We start from the raw sequence: 19837 nt of genomic DNA, 5'->3' as shown, positions 1-19837 counted from the left end.
CGGGGCTGGCGCGGCTCGGGGCGGGGCCGGGGAACGATCCGCTGTTCCCATTAGCCGTCCCGGGGCTGGCGCGGCTCGGGGCGGGGCCGGGGCAGCGATCAGCTGTTCCCAGAGCTGCACAACAACAAAAGGACCCGGACGGGCCGGCGGCCGCCAGGGCAGAACCGCAGCACCGGGGCCGGCCCGCCGCTACCTCAGCGTCGCTCGGCTCACGTAAGTGCGGGCGGGAAGGAGGCGGTTGGGGCCCCCTCCCGGACGGCTCTCCCGGCCCGGACCTGCGGGTGCCGGCCGGCCCGCTCCATGACCCCCGCTGACCCCGCGCTGCACCCGCGGAGCTCACTTCCCGTCGCCCCGGTCCCGATCCGTGTGGCTCTTGGCGCTTGGCGGGTGCCGAGGACGGCCGCGGGCTCCCGACGCTTCGTCTCGGACCGTCGCGGCCGCCCTGTGAGGCCAGCTGTGCCTACTTAAACGGAGGAAACTTGGAGGCGCGGGGAGATGAAGTAATTTTATGGCCCATGAAAAGGAATGGGTGTTTACTCTTTGCAGAGGGAGTTCGCGTGCAGTTCCTCCCTTTTGCTTCTATTTGCACCGTGTGTCTACTCCATGCGAAAGTTCAGAGTAGGTTAAGGGGGACCCGCTCTCCACCTGTAACCCCTGAGGACCAAGGCAAGGCGGCCCTGCCTGCAAGAGCCCTTTCAGAATGCTTAGTAGTTCTGAGAGAGGACTTCGACTCCTGCGTCTTTGAACCGACATCGTTACAGATGTCCAGGATCTTGAAATCGCATGCTTGGTGACTGTAATGCTTATCACTGGCAGGTGTGAAAAACACCCGGCAGCCTTCCCAGCCTCCGGTGACTATCATTCGAAACTAATTTTCAAAGGCCCTGCTGGAAACCATAGCCTAATTTTTGTGATCAAGGTGTCTTTTGTTTTCTCATGCAGTCTCTTATTCTTTTCTGCTTCCTGGTCTATGTCTCTTGAGAATGGCTGCTTTCAAAAGTCAAGACTAGCAAGCACTGACTTCCTAGCCTAACTGCTTTCCTCTCACCCTCTTCAGCCCTCAGAACAGGAGGTGGTAAGCCCCTCCTGTAATCCCCTTGTAAATTAGCTGAATAGACAGAGTAGAGGTGGGAGGAGCCGAGACAACTTTCTTGGCATGTTTTTGGCTTTTGTTTGTTGTTTTTGCAGTTCAAAATTGACTTTTAAATTACTTGAATCAAAGTCAAGGCTTGGTGGCTCAGGCCTGTAATTCCAGTACTAGAAGGGTAGAGGTTTGAGACTCAAGAGTTCAAGGCCAGCCCAGCCTGTAGTTGGAGGCCAGCCCTTTCTCAGACCAAAAGAGCAAACAGTTAATGTTAGCATCTTTGTTTTTCTGAACTGGTAGGCTCTTTCCTGCCACCGCGTAGACTCTGAGGATCAAGCTCGGGTCACCGGCGTTACTTGTTGAGCTACCCTGCTGACCCAGAGAAATGGTTTTAAGGATGCTTTTCCATGATATGTTTAGTCAGCTGGTATTTCAGAACTGCCAAGGAGACACAACTGCACCCATCAAAGTTGTGGGGGCTTTTGTTGTTGTTAATGTGTTTTTGGAGCCGCCTGCTGGCAGCCAAAACAACTGAAAAGTGCTAGTCTCCGAAGTTTTTAGGCTGGAAGGAACTCTAGATCATGTGGTGGGGGAAGGGAAACAAGGCACCAGGTTAGAAGAATCCCACCCTCCTGCTGCCCTTAGATACCGGCTCTCTTGCTTTTGAGCAAGTTATTTTCATTTCTGGGCCTCAGTTTCTTCATCACAGGACAAAGAAATAAATATCTCAACTGCCTGTCACATACCATAAAGCATTCTGCAAACTGTGATTCTAGTTAACTAGTGTAGTCTTGCTTATATATGTGTCTTTAGAGGAAAGACCCCCAGACCTAAAGATGCTAACTGGCCTGCTTAGTTTCCCTGTGAGCCTGCCTGCTAGGCACCAGGCAGTTACTGTGAAGTTGTTCCTGAAGCAGCAAGAGGCGTCTAAACACCTAATCCCCACACAGTGTAGCAGAAGAACCAAGTTTCAAAACCAGCAGTTAAGCCCACACCACACTCTTCCCCATAGTGTGTGTCTCAAAACTGAGCAAGGCATGCCCACATGATCTCACAGGCTAGCAACTCCACTGTAGGTTCTCAAAGAATATTCTTACCCACAATCAAACTCAGTCACTTTCTCTGCCCATAAAACTTTCTACTCATAAGATGTGAAAAACAGAATAAAATGTTAAATTGAAAAGATAGTTACTTGCCGGAAGGTGGTGGCACATCTTTAATCCCAGTACTCAGGAGGCAGAGGCAGGATAGCCAGGGTTGTTAACACAGAGAAATCCTGTCTTGAAAGACAAAATAAAGATGACTTATTTTTTTAAGTTATTCCTATCAAAAAAACTAAAAGAAAATGCGCCAGATGCTAACAATAATTGAACAAGGTGGTGGAATAGAATCCACCCCCTCTTCTTGATGTGGTTTGGTTCATCTTATTTTTAAAAAGATACCATTTTTGTAATGAAGGTGGAGGTATTTTAAAGCAAGCAAGCAAGCAGTAATGAGTAAATTTGTCTTGATCAATACTTGCGCCCAGATAATTTCTTTTTCCTACTCGGGTTTCCAAGTGCCCCAGGCCAGCAGGCTGCCTCCTCAGCTTCTCGGCCTCTGCTAAATTCCACAGCTGTATTTGTCAATCTGTCCTCTTGGGATTCTTGTTTTCTTGGGAACTACTATAGTTTCTACTGCTGCAGGGTTCTGAATGTGTCGCTAGCCATATGGGGAAAGTGGGAAGCCCTGGCTTTTTCTGTCTCCACACAGAACCTGCTCCCCTCTGGAGCTGACATCTCTGGGTAGGTGCTGAGGTCAAAAGGAATAGTGACTATTAAGACGGGACAGTCTCTGGGTCCTTAGTGGAGGATGGGTGGTAATGTTTTGTTTTTTTGTTTTTTTTTTAATCTCACTCACACAACAGAGACAGCTGGAGACAGGGAACATGCATGCAGTACCCACAGAGGCCAGAAGAGGGCATAGGACCGTCTGGGGCCGGAGTTGTCAGTCACCTGATGCCAGTGATGGGAATCACTCTCTATTGGGAGACAGCATACACTATCTAACTCTTTAGCCCCTAGGAAATTTTTTACAACACTGTCCTATGTGAGTGCTTTAAATTTTCTAGTAGATATGTTTAAAATTAAGAGGAAATTAAATTAATTTTATTAGCACAAGTTATTTAACCATAGCTATCAAAACATGACACTAACATGTAATTGATGTAAAATTATTGAGATATTTAATGTTTTCAGTACAGAAATGTTTCAAGTACATTCCAGTATATGCCTTATATGAGTGGCATAATCAGATGCAAAGTCCTCACTGGAAATACTTAAACCATATTTAGGATTTTTGCTTTAAGAGTAGTTTATTAAGCCAGGCAGTGATGGCGCACACCTTTAATCCCAGCACTCAGGAGGCAGAGGCAGGCAGATCTCTGTGAGTTCAAGGCCAGCTTAGTCTACATAATGAATTCCAGGACAGCCAAAGCTATATACTGCAACCTTGTCTTGAAAAAAAAAAAATCAAAACAAAAAAAGAAGGAAGGAACCCCTCCAAAATTTAAAAATATTTTTAACCCAACAGAACAGTTTTAAAAGTTAAAATTCAGCATTGTTAACAGAAGTAAAATACATGGAATGGTTTATCTGATGCATTTGGTGGCAGCCTTGATAGAGTTTGGTGTACAGGGTTTGATTCTCTAGCAACCCTACAGAAAGTAGGGCCAGAAGCCTCTACTTAGACCGTCCTCACACAGTCGCAGACACCCAGTGCCAGAGCTTGCACTGGTTTCTAGCCTCGCACCCCCACCTCCTCCCAGGACTCCATCCTGAGTACTTCTCAGAGCCTCCAGATGTGTCATCTAAATACCAGCAGTGAGTGACTATGTTCTGTCCTCCCCACTGCTCTCCTTGCAGAGAGATGTGACTTCTGACTGTAAAGCAAAGACAGATGGGCTATGCAGTCTCACAGTGATCTTTAGGAGCATCCTGTCTGTGACAGAGTCCAGACATTACAGGCACAGCCAGCCTCTCTGGGTTTGCCTGTAGCCAGAGGGGGTAGTTTGCAGCTAGCTGTCCCAGAAGCCTTGACCCAGACATTTTGTGGCTTGTAGCCACTGATAATGGCCTGAGTCCCAGTGCCTTGTCCCCAGGCAAGTGGAGGACAAGGCTCTCACTCAGGGTGACTGAAGAAGTCCCTTTGAGGCTCTCCCCACTCCACAGCAGCTCTGGCTAGTGAGGGCATGCAGCCAGAGTCTTATACTCAGCAGCGGTGCCGCTCTCTAAGCCTCAGCACAGCTGGACTTGGGCTGGGATCTGCCCTCGTAGCCTGGGGGAGATTGGGGGAAGCTTGAAAACGTATCTTTATTCCCTCTTTCGTACATGCTCAAAACCCTTTACACCCTAACGATTTGTCCTCTGGTTTCAGGCAGACTGCACAGTGCACAGGTCTCTTAAATTCTCCTATCAGCATGGAGCCCTCATGGTCTGACCATGCTGTTTCCCAGAAGGTTTCAAAAAACTGGTTATGCAAGTGACATTTCCTGTTTACCCGTTTTTAATAATTAATGGCTGAGGATGATGCACTACAACCGCAGAATGTCTTAATGTCATTTGTTTGAGATGTTTTATCCTTGTATGCCAAACAGTTGTGCCAGTCTTTTCTGTACCCAGAGAATGCCCAGGTGTGTTAGCAGCACAATGCAGCTACTCTTAAGGGAAGACGGTTTGGAGAGTGAGCTGGGCATGTGTCTCATGTATATAACCCTAGCTGATATAGAAAGATCACTATGAGTTCCAAACCAACCTGGGTAATCGTAAATTTGCAGTCCTAGCTGAAACCACACTCCCAAACTTGTATTCTGCCCTAACATCTCATGTGTGCCACCATGGACCCCCTAACTCAGGACAGTGGTAGCCCACATCCTGTACTCTGTATGGTGTCGCCGCCCTCCAAACGGTTCCACTATGACTCAACTTACCCAGAAATCTGGGTCTTCCTGACCACACCCCCTTTATTTATTTATAAAAAACAAGCCTATGTACCCCAAACTGGCCAAGAAATACTGATCCTTTTGTTGGTCTGTCAAGTGCTGGGGTCACAGACGGTATTTCCGTACCTGGGTTTCTCTTCATGTCTCCCCTATAAGGTCCTGCAGGATCTGGTCGTGCTTGGTCCCTAGCTTGTTCCTTTGCCCCTCTGTGTGGATGTTGAGCCATCTGCACAATGCCACACTCTCACTTTGCAGGCTTTCAGAGTTGCCTTCCCCTTGTCCAGTACAGGTCTCCCCAGCTGCACCTAAGGTCACTATGGAGAGCTGTGTCAGGGAGCTCTGAGGACCGTCTGGTGATTCTTCTTGCCACATGAGTGATTGTGCTGCTTCACTTCCTGTGTGGTTCTTGTTCACTGCTGGTTGCCTTGTGCTTAGCACTACGCCTTACACATAGTAGGTGCTCACTACATATTTGTAGAACAATTGACATATCTGAAGAACTTTGTACCAGGACTCTTGCTATGCATACTGCCTGTATAATCTCACTTAACAAGAGTAGATTAGGGAGAATGCTGGCCTGAAGTAGAATGAAAGCAATCAAGAAGAGCAAGTAGATTAAGACTTTTTGTATAGCCAGAGTCCACAGAACTTGCTGGTAGTTTGGATAAGGGACTGAATGGCATCAGAGGGGATAGGAGGTAGCAAAAAAAGATATTCTTGAGGAAAAAATTAAAAATTCTTGTTGATGTCTTTTCCATTTACTGTGCTATCAGCCAGCCAGGTAGAAATGGGCACTTATATCTGTAATTCTATGCTTAGATAAAACTGGCTGGGTTTCCTCATTTAGAACTCACCAGAGCTACCTGAGGTGGGAGCCTTAATCAGCTAGAATTGTATAAATTCCCAAGTCTTCTTTTTTAAATGTGTGTGGCACATGTTTGGAGGTCGGAGGGTAACTTGTTTAAGTTGCTTTTCTTCTACCATGTCGGCTCTAGGCATCAAACTGACGTCATATTAGCCTTAGAGCTATCTTGCTGGTTCATCTTCCTAAGTTTCTGTGTCGCTCTTTTTTAAAAAAAGATTTATTTTATACGTGTAAGTATTTTGCCTGCATGTATGTATATGTACTGTGTTCATGCCTAGTGCACTCTGAGGTCAGAAGAGGACGTCAGATCCCTTGGAATTAGAGTTATAGATGGTTGCAGCCTGTCCTGGAACTTACTCCATAGACCAGGCTAGCCTCAAATTCAGAGAGATCACTGCCTGGCTGACCACACAACTCTTACACATGAAAACATTTAATTGAGGTGGTGGCTTACAGTTCAGAGGTTCAGTCCACTGTCATGATGAGAAACATGGTGGCATGCAGGTGAACATGGTGATGAAGAGGTAGCTAAGAGTTCTACACCGCATCCACAGGCATCAGGAAAAGAGAGCTACACTAGGCCTAACTTGAGCTTCTGAAACAAAGACACTCCCCACCCCAGGATACACTTCTACCAACAAGGCCACAGCTCCCAGTAATGCCAGTCCCTATAAGCCTATGGGAACATTTTCATTCAAATGATCAGTTGTGAACTACCATGTGAGTGCTGGGGACTGGTCATCTACAAGAACACATGATCTTAACCACATCTGTCTCTCCAGCCCCATCTTCCTGAGTTGTAAAGTGACAGGGAACCCAGGACCTGAGGATCATGTCTCCACTGAACACCCCATAGAGATAGTGTTGGCAGCCTTGGCTCTTGAAGTTGCATTTCTACAGTGTAAATTTTCCCTGTGAGTAATAGGAATTGTTTCAAAAGCTAAACTACGCTGTTCCTATAGATTTCAAATATGAGGCTTACTTAAAGCCATATATGAAGAATACAAAACAGAAGGATAATTGGGTGGAGAAGATGAGGGCTTGGCATCATGGTGGAAGATAAAGAGGATTGGGGGTCAAAGCCAACCTCTGACCTCACAACAAGTAAAAATAACCCTTTTCTGTTGTATTTTAGGGATGAGGACTCTTCTTGTTCTTTGCCTGAGCTGAAGAAACACTGCACTTTATCTCCCGTCTCTGCCATCAGGCCCGCTGAAGAGAGAGTTCTGAGATCTCAGCTATAAAGATACCCAGCCAAAGTCTCAATCTTGCCTTAATGATGTTTCAGAGACTGAACAAAATGTTTGTGGGTGAAGTCACTTCTTCTCCCAACCAAGAGCCAGAATTTAGTGAGAAAGAAGATGACGAATGGATCCTTGTTGACTTCATAGGTAAGGCATACTCAACAGTCGGCCATCACAGCACAAATGGCATCTAGCAAGCCATGTCGCTAAGGATAGCTCCTGATCCCTGCCTTCATTTCCCAAGCACTACGATCATAGGCACACCCCACCACACCTGGCTCAAACCTGGGAACTCCTGGGGCTGGGGGTGTATGTGTGTGGCTCAGTCAGTAGGGTGCTTCTCTCCACACACACACACTGGTCTTGTGCGCAAACACGAATGTATACATATATCCACAGAAATTGTGAACTCCTGGATGTAATTTTTAAGGTTTAAAAGTAAATAAATAAGGACAGCTCTAGAAACTTTCAAGAAACATTTTATGCCAGACAATCCAGTCAGTGAAACCGACTGACGTCAGACTTTCCAGTTTTGCAACTCTTAAAGCCTGATCCAAGCAGAGGCACTTTAATGGGAAACCCTCATATGAGCACCAGGAACCCACAGGGCTCATAATATGTTTATTTGCAAGAATAGAAGATCCTAAAGCCATTCCTTAATGCCAGTATAACTATACATAGACGGGTTGGAAATTAATTTATAATTGTTACAAACAAAACTTCCTTTGTGAGCATCTGTTAATGTGTTGTCCTTTGTTCTGCCGTGAACTGGATGGCTGACTCCACCACCACTGACTGCTCCCCTCCCGTGTGCAATGTGGACCACAATCTAGACACTTGCAGCGGCTTCTCAGCAGAGGAAGAGGAGGAGGAAGATGATGACATCAGCGAAGAGTCTCCAACAGAGCACACGTCAGTCTTCTCCTGTTTACCTGCATCCCTGGAGTGTTTGGCTGATACCAGTGATTCCTGCTTCCTCCAGTTTGAGTCCTGCCCCATGGAGGAGAGCTGGTTCATCACCCCTCCCCCGTGTTTTACAGCAGGTGGATTAACCGCTGTCAAGGTGGAGACGAGTCCTATGGAAAACCTTCTCATTGAACACCCCAGCATGTCTGTCTACGCTGTGCACAGTTCCTGTCCCGGGCTCAGCGAGGCCGGCTGTGCGAACGAGGACTACAACCCCAGCAGCCCCAGGTATGTTGCAAGCACTTTGTTCTCTGCACAAGAAGTCTGCTACACAGTACAAAGCTAAGGCTTTAGACGATAGAGAGTGATTGTGCTAGAGATTTACTTAAGTAGCATGGTCAGGGCTGTAATTGCTGCATGACTCAGCTGTATAATAGAGAACTATGTCACTTACAGAATTATGGTACTGAAGGGAAACTAAGACTAGTGTTTCTGATAAGTATATTAGAATATAATTCTGGCATATCGTAGACTCGATTATCTAGGGTATCAAATTCACCTAAAATGTCTTAAAATTTTATTTTCTTCAGTATCTTAGCTAAATCACTTTAAATGGTGCTTAACCTAGAAAATCCAAATATTTGTTCCAAGGAAGGGCTGTTCTCAGATATCACACTGCGTGATATTCTATTCTGTGGCAGTCCAAGATGGCAGGGATGAGGGCCCAGCAAGCTCGGGGAAAATAAGTCTGTAAAGTTCAGCCTTCGTCAAGAGAGCATCCCCAGCAGTACATTACAGACATTCTCACCTACCAAACCAAGCCCTCCTCTCCACCTCATCTGCTTAGTCTGGCCGGCCAGTCATGCTTGCCAGTGGACCATGCCCTGTACTGGAAACTGCACTGTGAGTGTTGGCACTGACTCACACCTTCTTTGGGTGCTTCACTGTCACCCAAAGAGCTCCTTTTGGATAGTTGAGGCCACGACTCCACTGGCCCACTATACACAACTTGTTGTATGGAGAAGCAGGCCTGCTTTTCATCCCGCCCAGCTCCCAGCCGCCCAGCTAGCTTAACCCCCAAAATACTCACACAGAAATTGTATTTATAAATTACTGCCTGACCATTAGCTCTAATTTCTTACTGGCCAACTCTTACATCTTGATCTAACCCATTTCTATTAATCTGTGTTCACTTATGAGGGTGTGGCTTACTGGGAAAGATTCTAACCAGCGTCATTCTCAGGCAGGAGAATCATGGAGTCTGCCACACTGCCCTTCTTCCCAGCATTCTGTTTTGTCTACTCCACCCACCTAAGTGCTTAGCCCTATCAAAAGGCCAAGGCAGTTTCTTTATTCAACCAGTGAAAGCAACACAAATACACCAACCTCCTACACCAACTTGTTTCCCATCTATGAAGTAAGACCCTAACCCATTTCCAGAGTTGCTGCCCTCCAAGTCTCAATATAATAGATGCACTTTAGCAAGGCTAAAGACATTCCCCCTTACTTGTACTGAACAAAAAAATCATGTTTTTATACAGTTATGTAATATCAGGCATACACTGGGACTTCATGTGGCACTTTTCGAGAGTGAAGTTTTCAGCATCCCAACAAAAGCGTAAACTACAACTCATTTGGAAGTGGTGGTGATTTAACTGCTTTACTGCCGTGAGCAGTGTTCTTCAGTTAAGAATTCTTCCCTCTGACTTTGACTGTATCTGATGAGTCCACTCAAGAATTTAACATGACTAGGGGCTAGAGAGATGGTGCATGTATGAAGAGCACTGACTGCTCTTTTAGATGACCCAAATTCAATTTCCAGCATCCATATTGCGGCTCATAATTGTAACTTCAAGCCTTAGGGATGACGCCATTTTCTGGCTTCTGTGGATACTGCAGGCACATGGTGCACAGATTTATTTACATGCAAGCAAAACATTCATACACACAAAATGGAAATAAGTAAAATCTAAAAAAAAAATCTCAAAAAAGAATCTTAACATGATTAACAAATGTTCACTTTAAATTTATTTACTGGCATTTGATACTTTTAAGTACTAAAGTACACATGTATGTGTATAATTGGCAGTTTTTCACTATAGCATACATTGCCAAAAATTTAAGTATGTAGAAATTTGAAATGGCATTCCTCATAACCCACAGATAAATACTATAAACACCCTAGGTGTGTCCAAGATTGTTTTTACTACACAGGCTCATTTCAGTCATGTTCACCTCTACGTTGAACCCAAATGTAGACATGCTCTCTTCACTATTTTATTAGACATGATACCCATTATCATATTTCAGCAAATTTTCACTTTATCTTCTTACCAAATCATACGTTAATTTTCCTCTTAAGAGCCTAGCTCTAGAGTATTTCAACTTTATCCAAACCAGCATCTGAGCACTGTATTTAGGGTTAATTGTTTGCTACCTTATGCCCCAAGAGGCTGGATTTGCATGCCTGTATCATATGTATTGATATGTAGGATCAACAGATACTCTTCACAAATGAATTATCGTGGTAATACATGCTTATAGCATTTACGAGGGTGAGGCAGGAGGTTCACTAGTTTAAGGATAACTTGGAATACATAGTGAGATTCCTGTCTGAAAAAGGATGTGTGTGTATGTGTATTTCTAAATAAAGGAAGAACCAGGTGTTATCAAAATGGCAAGATTATTTATGTAGTAAACAGTCTGTGCTTTCCGAGCAAGCAATAAATCATGTTTTTCAAACATACTACTTTCATTCTGTGTGTCCTCAGGGATATTACTATAAACCGCATGAGTATGAAGCTGAGTACTTATAATGGCTTTAGAGTGTACATTTTATTGCATCTTAGCCTTTATATATATTGTTTGTGAAGGTTTATGAGCAACCATAATTTTCAGTAATATGTCTTCAATTGCCCATAGTAAATCAATCTTAATAAAAAAAAATGACCGTGTCCTAGTAGTAAAATTAAAATGGCATTTTAAATCTTACTAGTGATTTAATAGTTGACCATTTAACATTTGTAGGGCCAGGAAAAGCTGCTTATAAGACTCATGGGCACAGAGTAAGTATGTTCACTTTGAGACGGTATGATCTGATCTGTATTATCAGTCTGAGCAGGGAGATGAGGAACCCAAATGCCTGCCTTCTAAAAAAAAAAAAAAAAACTGAGTTTATTTTAGCTTCTGTTTGTTTTTCCTTGAAACTATCCTGAGCTAGACACCTCATCTGAACCCTCACAGCTGTGCTGGGACTGTAGCGGGCCTGTCAAGCACTCACTGTCTGTACAAGAGGCCCGAGATCAACACACAGCACTGCAAAAATATTAAAACTTTGTTATGTGTTAATATAGTTTAACTAATTTGACTTGATTGGCTTTTAGTATAGAAAATACATACTATATACAACCATGTTCTAATATATGTGTTTTTATAAGGGTCTTGAAACACTGATGTAATTGCCATTCCAAAATATGCCCTCGTGTGGTATAAATAAAAAACTGATGTGTGTAATAGGCACTGATCTTTTACCTAGGGGATGTCATGTTAGAGGAATGTTATTTATACATCTCTATGAAATACAGATTCATATGCTACCTAGGCCATTTTACTTGTAGCCAGAAATCATCTGGGAAGGTGCTGTTGATGTAAATGTTTTTTCATCAGTCAAATTTGAGAATTAAAGTATTTTATTTTTAATATTATAGTAAAGCTGAAATAGATATCTTTAAAACAGCTAAAAGCTGGGTGTGGTGGCTCACACTGTAATTCCAGCACTTGGGAAGCTGAGGTAGGAAGATCAGTAATTCAAAGCCAGGGTTGCCTACATGACAAATTTAAGGCCATCCTGAGCTGCATGTGATTCTGTCTTAAACAGACAGAACTGCAGATGCTCAGTAGACATCAGTTCTCCTCCTGGAGAACCATATTAAATTCATTCCGAGTATGAAGCACATTTGGCCATCTCTGAATTATATGCTACATTCCTATTAAAAGTTCTTTTTCACCTGGGAGTTATGACACATTTGTAATTCCAAAACCTGGGAGGCTGAAGCAGGAGCATGGTGAATTAGAGGGCCTGGGCTCAATAACAAGACACCACTTCAAAAACAAAATAGTTGGTTTCTCCCTTTAACACTATCAGCAGATACAGGCCCAGAATATAAGCCTGTCTATCACCAGGACAAACAAATGTAGAACTGACCCCTCAGTAAGCAGTTTCCATAGTCTGTGGTTGACACCCCACTCTGGTCTGTTTCAGGATGGGAGCCCAAAGTGACATGGGGGAACACATTCACTGCTGTGTCACTGCCCTCGCCGCTCAGGCAACGTTTCTGGAACAACCTAAGAGCTTCCGCCCTTCTCAGTGGATAAAGGGACACAGTGAAAGACAGTCTCTGAACAGAAATGGCCTTCGTCGCCAAAATCTTACCAGGGATTGCCACACTCGACAAATGAAGCACGGTGGCTGGGTAGTTCACCAACCCTGCCCACGCCAGTACAATTACTGAGGACGCTGAGTCCTGGCTGGTTTCCTGGGGTTTGTGCCTATGTATGTGGATGCGTGCATACAATGAAATGTTTCTCCTTCTAGTCAACTGAAGACCAATCGCCTAGTGTGTCAGTGTCTAGACACTATCACAACCAGATTTTTGTGCTGTTTATCACATAATGCCTTGCTCCTGACAGTTTCTTAAAAAAAAAAAAACTTTTCAGAATATTTTTGGAAACATATCAATACAGTTGCAGTATTGGGATGGTCTTTAAATACAGTAAGGTATATATGAGTTAGCCAGCATCTTATCAACTTCATTTATTTTGTATTATTTAATCTTTTGTGCAAGCAAAAATTTATTCTCAGGGTCAGCCATATACTTTATTGACCAGTACTTGATAGTCCTTTCTGTATACAGTGAGTATGTTTTTACACACTGGCAGGAGCACTAACAGGTGATTTTTGCCATGGATATAATGGAACTAATGGCTGAACTTACTTCTGAAAGAAAACTTGACATATTCTGTATGTGTGGTTCTTTTTTTCCCAGATTGGTCATTGCAGTTTATTGTGGAATTCAGGTACATTAACTCTGAACAATGCATTCAATGATCCCGATGTGACTCCGCAATATGGTACAGACAGTACAATCTGTCATGGACAAAAGCACTTGTCTCATATGCAAAGGGAAAAATCAGACCTGTGAGCTGATATGGGTGTAACCCACAGAGCAGTCAGTATTTGGAGGCGTCAGGAGCCCAGCTGGAAATGCACAAGTGCTTGCCCAGGCACTTGGTGACTTCATGCTCTTGTCTGCCCTTAAGAAAGGACAAGGTGACAGTGGTAACTCCTCAGCCATGGAGCCTGTCCTCCCAAGGGGAGAGCATGGGGAGATCTGGTGGCGTATGTTTACGGCACCCCAGTGAATATTGATGGGTTGGTTTTCTTGAGCTTTCTTCAGTTTTTAACTTCACAAAATCTTTAACCACTTTGGCCTCTGTTTCCTCCGCAGCAGGAGCAATAATTCTTACCTCCCTCACAGCATTGTGAGGCTTACATTTAATTGGAAGTGGAGCTGTCAGGACTGAACTTGGTGTGAACTTCCAGGGCCTCTCTACTGAACCTAGTGGTGGAAGGCTGCGGCACGTTTTCTGCCATGATTCTTCAGGGTTGGTGCTAATGAGGCCAGCATGCAGGGTTCCACTCACATAGGCCAGTTAACTTGATGTAGAGAAAAGTTCATTTTCTTACCTCTAACTGGTCACTTCTTTTTAAAAGCGGTTTTGATAGATTTTAATGAGCCATCCACACTTGTAACCAACTTTCTGGAAAATTAAACCCATTTACAGTGTAAAGCGCATTCTACTGAGAATCTCATTCCCTGTATAATCCAGCAGCTCCCTCACTGTCTCCTCTGCAGCCCTAATTAAATACTTGTTAATGAGTTATTTCAAGGAAGCAGCAACACACTGTTATGTGAAGCGTTACCCTGTAGCAGACTGATGCAGGGAACTTTGGGGAACTTGGGGAAGAGCTGTGCTCTCCTCTGCAAGCCTCGCTTCTAGAGCTGCAGTCAGACAGTGAAGGGTGTTCCTTACACTGGCTGTGATGGTGCCCGGATGTCTCTCTCAGAACAGGAATCTAGACTCCCCATCCTTAGGCCCTGTCCATAATGACGTCCCCTTTATTTTTTGTAATTAGGGGCCAAGTCTGCAGTTTGTCAAAGTGAGAAGGTATTTGTTACTATTTGTGTTTTTATGGAGGTGTGCATGTTTTACGCCGCGTTTGTTACAGGTCATGCCAGTGACTTGAAAATAGACCAGCTATGTGTCTTCTGGACACAAGCTTCTAAATGTACGTAAGCCTTTCCTACCCTCTGATGTCACAAGCTGGAAGTTCAGCCATGAGAATTTGTTTGGCCAGCATGAACTGATCTGTGTATTAAACTGCGGTAGTTTTCGGTTTTTAAGACAACTTTCCCCCAGATTTGTTCATTCCTTAAGAACATTTACATCTTTCAGTTACCGATTTTTAATTTGCCTTGTATGTCCCTAGTGCTTTTGCCTCGTTCCTGAAAACCAGCAAACAGATAAATTACTGGGACTTTTTTCTTTAGGGTTGAGATTACCACAGCACCTACAGTAGGTAGCACACTGGTTCTTGTGTGAGAATGTAAAGATTATGGCTAAAATTGGCACATGTAAGAACTGAAGGAAAATTGAAGTTCTTGGTCATTAGGTGTTTTGTTATGCAACTGCTGTGTATAAGACCCAAGTCTAATAACACAGAGCAGTGCTAACCTGTTAAATGTTTTTTTGAAACATGACCAAAATGCATTTTCTAAGTTGATTAGCCACTGATTAGCATCATCATTTTGCTGTAATAACCACTGATGGTTTACAATGTACTTCAGTATATTAAAAGTACAGGCAGTAGTAAGACCCCAAGGGGTGGGGATGTGGCTTGGTGGGAGAGCACTTGCAAGGACCTTGTGCAAGGTCCTGAATGCTGTCCCCAGCAGTATAAACAAAACAGGAGTAAGACTCCTTTAGGAGCTCTGACCACTTCTAAACCGATAGCCTAGAACATTGCTTGGAAAGTCTGGAATACAGTATGAATCAGCCATCCATTTGGAGTATGCTTTTTAATTTTTACAGTAGACCCCACGTTCCTCAAATGTTTTGCATTAAACATTTTAGAGTGTGTACTCTGTTAATCACTATTTCCTGAGTTATATTCTGCCTATATGTAGACACTTAGCTTGCCATATTTATCTTGTGGATATTTGTGTTTGTGTGGTTGAGTAGCTACAGAGATGCAAGATTAGAGTTTTACTTCCCGTTAACTTTGTGTCTATTTCTCCAGTTCCCACGCAGATGGCTGCTGTCCTGTCAGGTCTTTGGTTCTGTCGAGAGACTTTACTGAGAACTTGCCAGGGCTCAGAACCTGCTGCCATTCGTGCTTCCTAGATCTGTACTTGTTTAGTCTTCACTTGTGTTGAGATCTGAGTTGCTTTGCTAGTTTGCTTCACTCTCACAGAAGCAGTCTTTGTAAACTATTGAGACAAACAACAAGAGCAAGGGAGGGTATTGCCTCTATTCTCATTTTTTTTAATATGGAGTACAAAGGACTATAAGTAGATGGACATTTAAATGCATTTAAATAGATTAGTGGGGAAAGTTTCTTTTTCTTTCTATTTTAGAGACAGTTAAGAGACTGCTCCTTGTACTGGGAGATACTACTCTATGTTTCTGTTGTTGCCTTGAAGTTATCCTTTTTATTTTATGAGGCCTATAGATACTATTAGTTTTAAATTCTTAAGTTAGGTAGTTCCATGCCATCAGCCTCTGATGCATTATACATGGCAACCCTACCTACTTATTATAATGTTGAAATTTTACATGAATGCTGGTCTATTTAGCAAATCTGTATATACGACAGTGTTGTTTCCTGTGTTATGGGCCAGTTTCTCTTGAAATGTGACACCAACCCAAACAGCTTAGGTGCACAGATGCTCCAGGAAGAGGGTCTTCTCTTGCGGGCAACGGTCCCCTTCATGTGGGAGAGAAGTTAATGTTCAGAGGAAGCAGCTTATGCGGATGATGTTCTGTGTGTCACTGCTAAGTTTCCTTGTGATATTGAAAGGTGTCTCTGTTAAATGACCAGTTTGGCTCTGTTCTTTCCTGCCTGTGTAGTATTGTTTTCTAGGCGGACTTGTAAAAACCAAACAGTGCTTGGGGAGGTTAGACGTGTGCATTTGGGGTCTCAGGTGTGTGTGTGTGTGTGGTTTTGTTTTGAAGTTTAGTCAATAATCGTGTGTTATTTTAAGAAGTGGCTTTCTTTCTTTCTTTGCCCACACACTGGCCTTCTGAAGGCAGGGTGTGAGCTGTGGATATGGAGAAACATTTCAGGTTGTGTTGTGTGCCTTTGTGATGTGTTTATGGGCACAGTTTCTCTCATCAACTTAAACTGAAAAGGGACATTTTGGTTAGGTTTATATACTGTACATCAATCTATGCATAAATGGCAGCTTGTTTTCTTGAGCCACTATCTGTGTTTCTGTTTTTATACATTTTATACTATTTGGGTCACAGATGGTCAGTTTTATACAGAATGGACAGCACAGCACTTTGCCAAAAACACGTGTAGCATTGCCGAAACATTGTGTGTAACACCAGTTCTTGGTAATGGCTTCAGTAGTGCATTTTGCACTGCTGGGAGTTACGGTGTTTTAATCTGTCAGTAAATAAAATGTCCTTTAACTTAACATGTGTTGGATTCTTTTATCTTCGTGGTCATAACTCTTGAAAGTAAACACAACTTAGAACACTTGCGTCTAGCACTGCTTGTGCACAAAGCTGTTTAATATGCACTGGAAACACTCTACCTGTGATCTCAATGCTCAAGAACTGCTAAGGCAGGAGCATTGCTGCACGCTCAAGTTCCTCAGAGAGCAGCCAGGTGTGCTGGCACAGGTCGGAAATCCAAGCTACTTTAGAGGTTAAAGCAGGATTCCAAATTCCAGATCTGCTTGGCTAAGAGTGAGTTTAAGGCTAGCCTGGGCAACTTAGTGAGACCCTGTATCAACAAGTCAAGAGGGCCGTGCTAGGAGTGCCTGAAAGGTACCAGCCTTCCCTCTGCCACTGTTCTAGCTCTTTCTCAGAGAACAGACGATCTCATACATTATTTTTATGTGTGTGATACATTCTTAACACATCTGTCACTAATAGTTTACTCACTAGAAATACATTATCCAGTCAACTAGGAGTGTGTTATGGGTGTGCATATGAAGAAACCGTTATATCTTCACTTTACACGCACAACTGTTTCCTAGAAGTGATAGATGCCGATGACCACCAAGTTTATTCTACTGTGTGGCTAGACTACTTATTCTAATTAAATGCATGAATCCACCTCCCCACCAAAAAGGATGGCTGGGGAGACAGCTCAGTGGTAGAATGCTTCCCTACCATACTAGAGGCCCTAATTCCAACTCCCAAGAATCATAATAAGCAAACAGAAAACTGAGCACACACTGGTTAAGCAGATTTCTTTTTTCCTTTTAAGATTTATTTATTATAAATATATATTATGCATATATACAGGATTCTACCTGCATGTACACCTGCAGGCCAGAAGAGGGCATCAGATCTTATTACGGATGGTTGTGAGCCATCATGTGGTTGCTAGGAATTGAACTCAGGACCTCTGGAAGAGCAGCCAGTGCTCTTAACCACTAAACCATCTCTCCAGCCCGGTTATGCAGATTTCTAACTGTAGACAGTCACTGTGCTTTTCTCTTGTGGTACCCAAATCATTGTGTTCGTGAATGAACACATGCACACACCTACCTCTTATTTTTTAAGCAACGAAACAGAAAGACCATGCGTGGTGGGGAATACTTTTGGATGGTGTCTACTGTAATCAGGGATCTTTACAAGGTCAAAGTGAGGCAGCAGCGTCACTGTAATGAACAGTGATTCACAACGAACATCAGGCTTCCAGAGTTCTCCGTGCCAGGCTCCTAGGCACTTCTGAGCCCAGTCCAGACTATCACTTCTGCTCTCTGGCTGCCTGCTGTTGCATCCTTGCTAATGACGGAAGTTGGAAAGTCATCTTCAGGTTTCTGAAACAGGAGGAAGTGAGCTGTAGAAGCTGGACTAGACAACTGTTTTGGCAGATGCCCGATTCTTTCCTCCTTACTTCTCAGCTGGGTTACTGTAAGTGACAGTACTGGGAAAACAGGTCCTGAGGGGAAAAGGGAGAGATTATTCTTACTCTGGCTATAAGGATTCAAGGGAAACAGATTATCTCCTGATTTTTTTTCCTGAACACTAATTCACCTCTTGAGGGCCAAGGTCAAGACAAGAACGTTGGGAAAGCACACACCAGCAGCAAAGCTCATGAGTTTTGAATGTGTTAATACTCCAATTAATTGCATATGTGGTGAGAAAAATACAGAGGCCTTCAGGGAAGTTTTCCAATGTGCTATCGCTTCTGCTTCCCTGATCTAGGGCCTTGAGGTATATATAGCGCCCCCTTTACAGACAGGACTGAAGGGAAGCAACTGGCAAACATCAAAAGACAGAAAGTAGAAAACAGCCTTCTGAGCATGTCAGTCATTCTCTCAGAACTCTACTCTGCAGTAAACCATCACCATTCCCGAGCCATGTGTAGTTGGAGTCTACTAGAGCACAGCAGGCAGTGGCTGTGAGGCTGGTCTATGCGAGATACTATAAAGCATGCCCACGACAGGAAAGGCTTTAGCAAGGATTTGGGAATAACTTGGAAAGTGGGAGAATACCTTTAGCTGAATTTTTTTATTATTTTGTTTGTTGTTTTATCTTTTGAGACAGTCTCACTACATAGTCTGCGTGGCAGGCAGGGAGCTCACTATGCTGGCCTCAAATCCACAGTACAGGCAGCTAAAGGTAACTTTACCCAGATCTCTGTCCCTCTGTAGAACTCAGGATTCAAAGGTTGAGGTGAAATTCTGCTCAGAGAGACTGAGGAGCAAGCAGCTTACCTTCTCTCCTAGCTCACATCTCCCCACAAACAGGGCATCCTTCTGCTCAGCCCCCACTTAAGAACCCTAGCTACACATGGCTTCCCCCCCACTTCCTGTCAGCTTGTTGCTGACTCAATCTCCTGACCCCAGGTTAATTTTATTTAATCAAACAAATGTAGCACACATCTTTTGCATCATTAAACAAATGTTCCAGAGCATAGATGAATGTAACACATCTTAAATTAATATTCCACAACAAGTAGGCTCCAATGTCGGTGCAGGGGTGGATGTGCTGAGAAAGTGAGGGCAAGTGAGCAAAGGAACATACCCACTTGCTTCTTTCCTTGTCCTTACAGAGACTCTGGGCAGAAGGTGTGGGCCCAGATCTGCCTTCCCGCCTTAAGTCTGGACTAAAGGCGTACGTTATCCAGCCTTAAGATGCAGACCAAAGGTATGCTGCCTTCTTGCCTTAAGATCTGGATCACAAGTGTGCACCCCATTTCTGAATTATGGTTCATTCTAGATACGGTCAAGCTGACAACCAAGAATAGCTATCATCTATGTAAACCTGGCTGGCTTGAAACTTAGCATGCAGACCAGGTGGGCGTGGAACTTGCAGCATTCTTCTCGGCTTTGCCTTCCAAATGCTAAGGTTTACAGGAATGCACCGTGTTTCCCTGCCCAGTGCTGGCCAGAAACAGTGTTAGGATACCAGCCATAAGTGGTGATGTGCTTTCAGTGAGAGATGCAAAAAAA

At 43.7% G+C, this 19837-nt stretch overlaps 1 protein-coding gene across 4 annotated transcripts; it reads left to right on the top strand.

The window, feature by feature from the left end:
- The first annotated feature begins 67 nt into the window (after positions 1 to 67).
- Tp53inp1 (tumor protein p53 inducible nuclear protein 1) lies at positions 68 to 16840 on the top strand. Of its 4 annotated transcripts, XM_085677017.2 has the most exons (5): positions 68 to 213; positions 7064 to 7319; positions 8006 to 8366; positions 11106 to 11143; positions 12340 to 12480. In XM_085677017.2, the coding sequence occupies exons 2-4, from the start codon at positions 7205 to 7207 to the stop codon at positions 11125 to 11127; spliced, it is 498 nt and encodes a 165-aa protein (XP_085533143.1). In that variant the 5' UTR covers positions 68 to 213; positions 7064 to 7204; the 3' UTR covers positions 11128 to 11143; positions 12340 to 12480. The 4 variants fall into 4 exon arrangements, with proteins under 4 accessions (XP_085533143.1, XP_085533141.2, XP_085533142.2 ...); XM_085677015.2 differs by lacking the exon at positions 11106 to 11143 and having other exon boundaries at positions 12340 to 16840; XM_085677016.2 differs by lacking the exons at positions 68 to 213; positions 11106 to 11143 and adding an exon at positions 3154 to 3172 and having other exon boundaries at positions 12340 to 16840.
- Positions 16841 to 19837: the final 2997 nt, after the last annotated feature.

This window comes from Myodes glareolus, chromosome 16 (assembly GCF_982192425.1).
Source record: "Myodes glareolus chromosome 16, mMyoGla1.1, whole genome shotgun sequence".
Classification (NCBI taxonomy): Eukaryota; Metazoa; Chordata; class Mammalia; order Rodentia; family Cricetidae; genus Myodes; species Myodes glareolus.
This window is presented reverse-complemented; position numbering and strand designations above follow the sequence as displayed.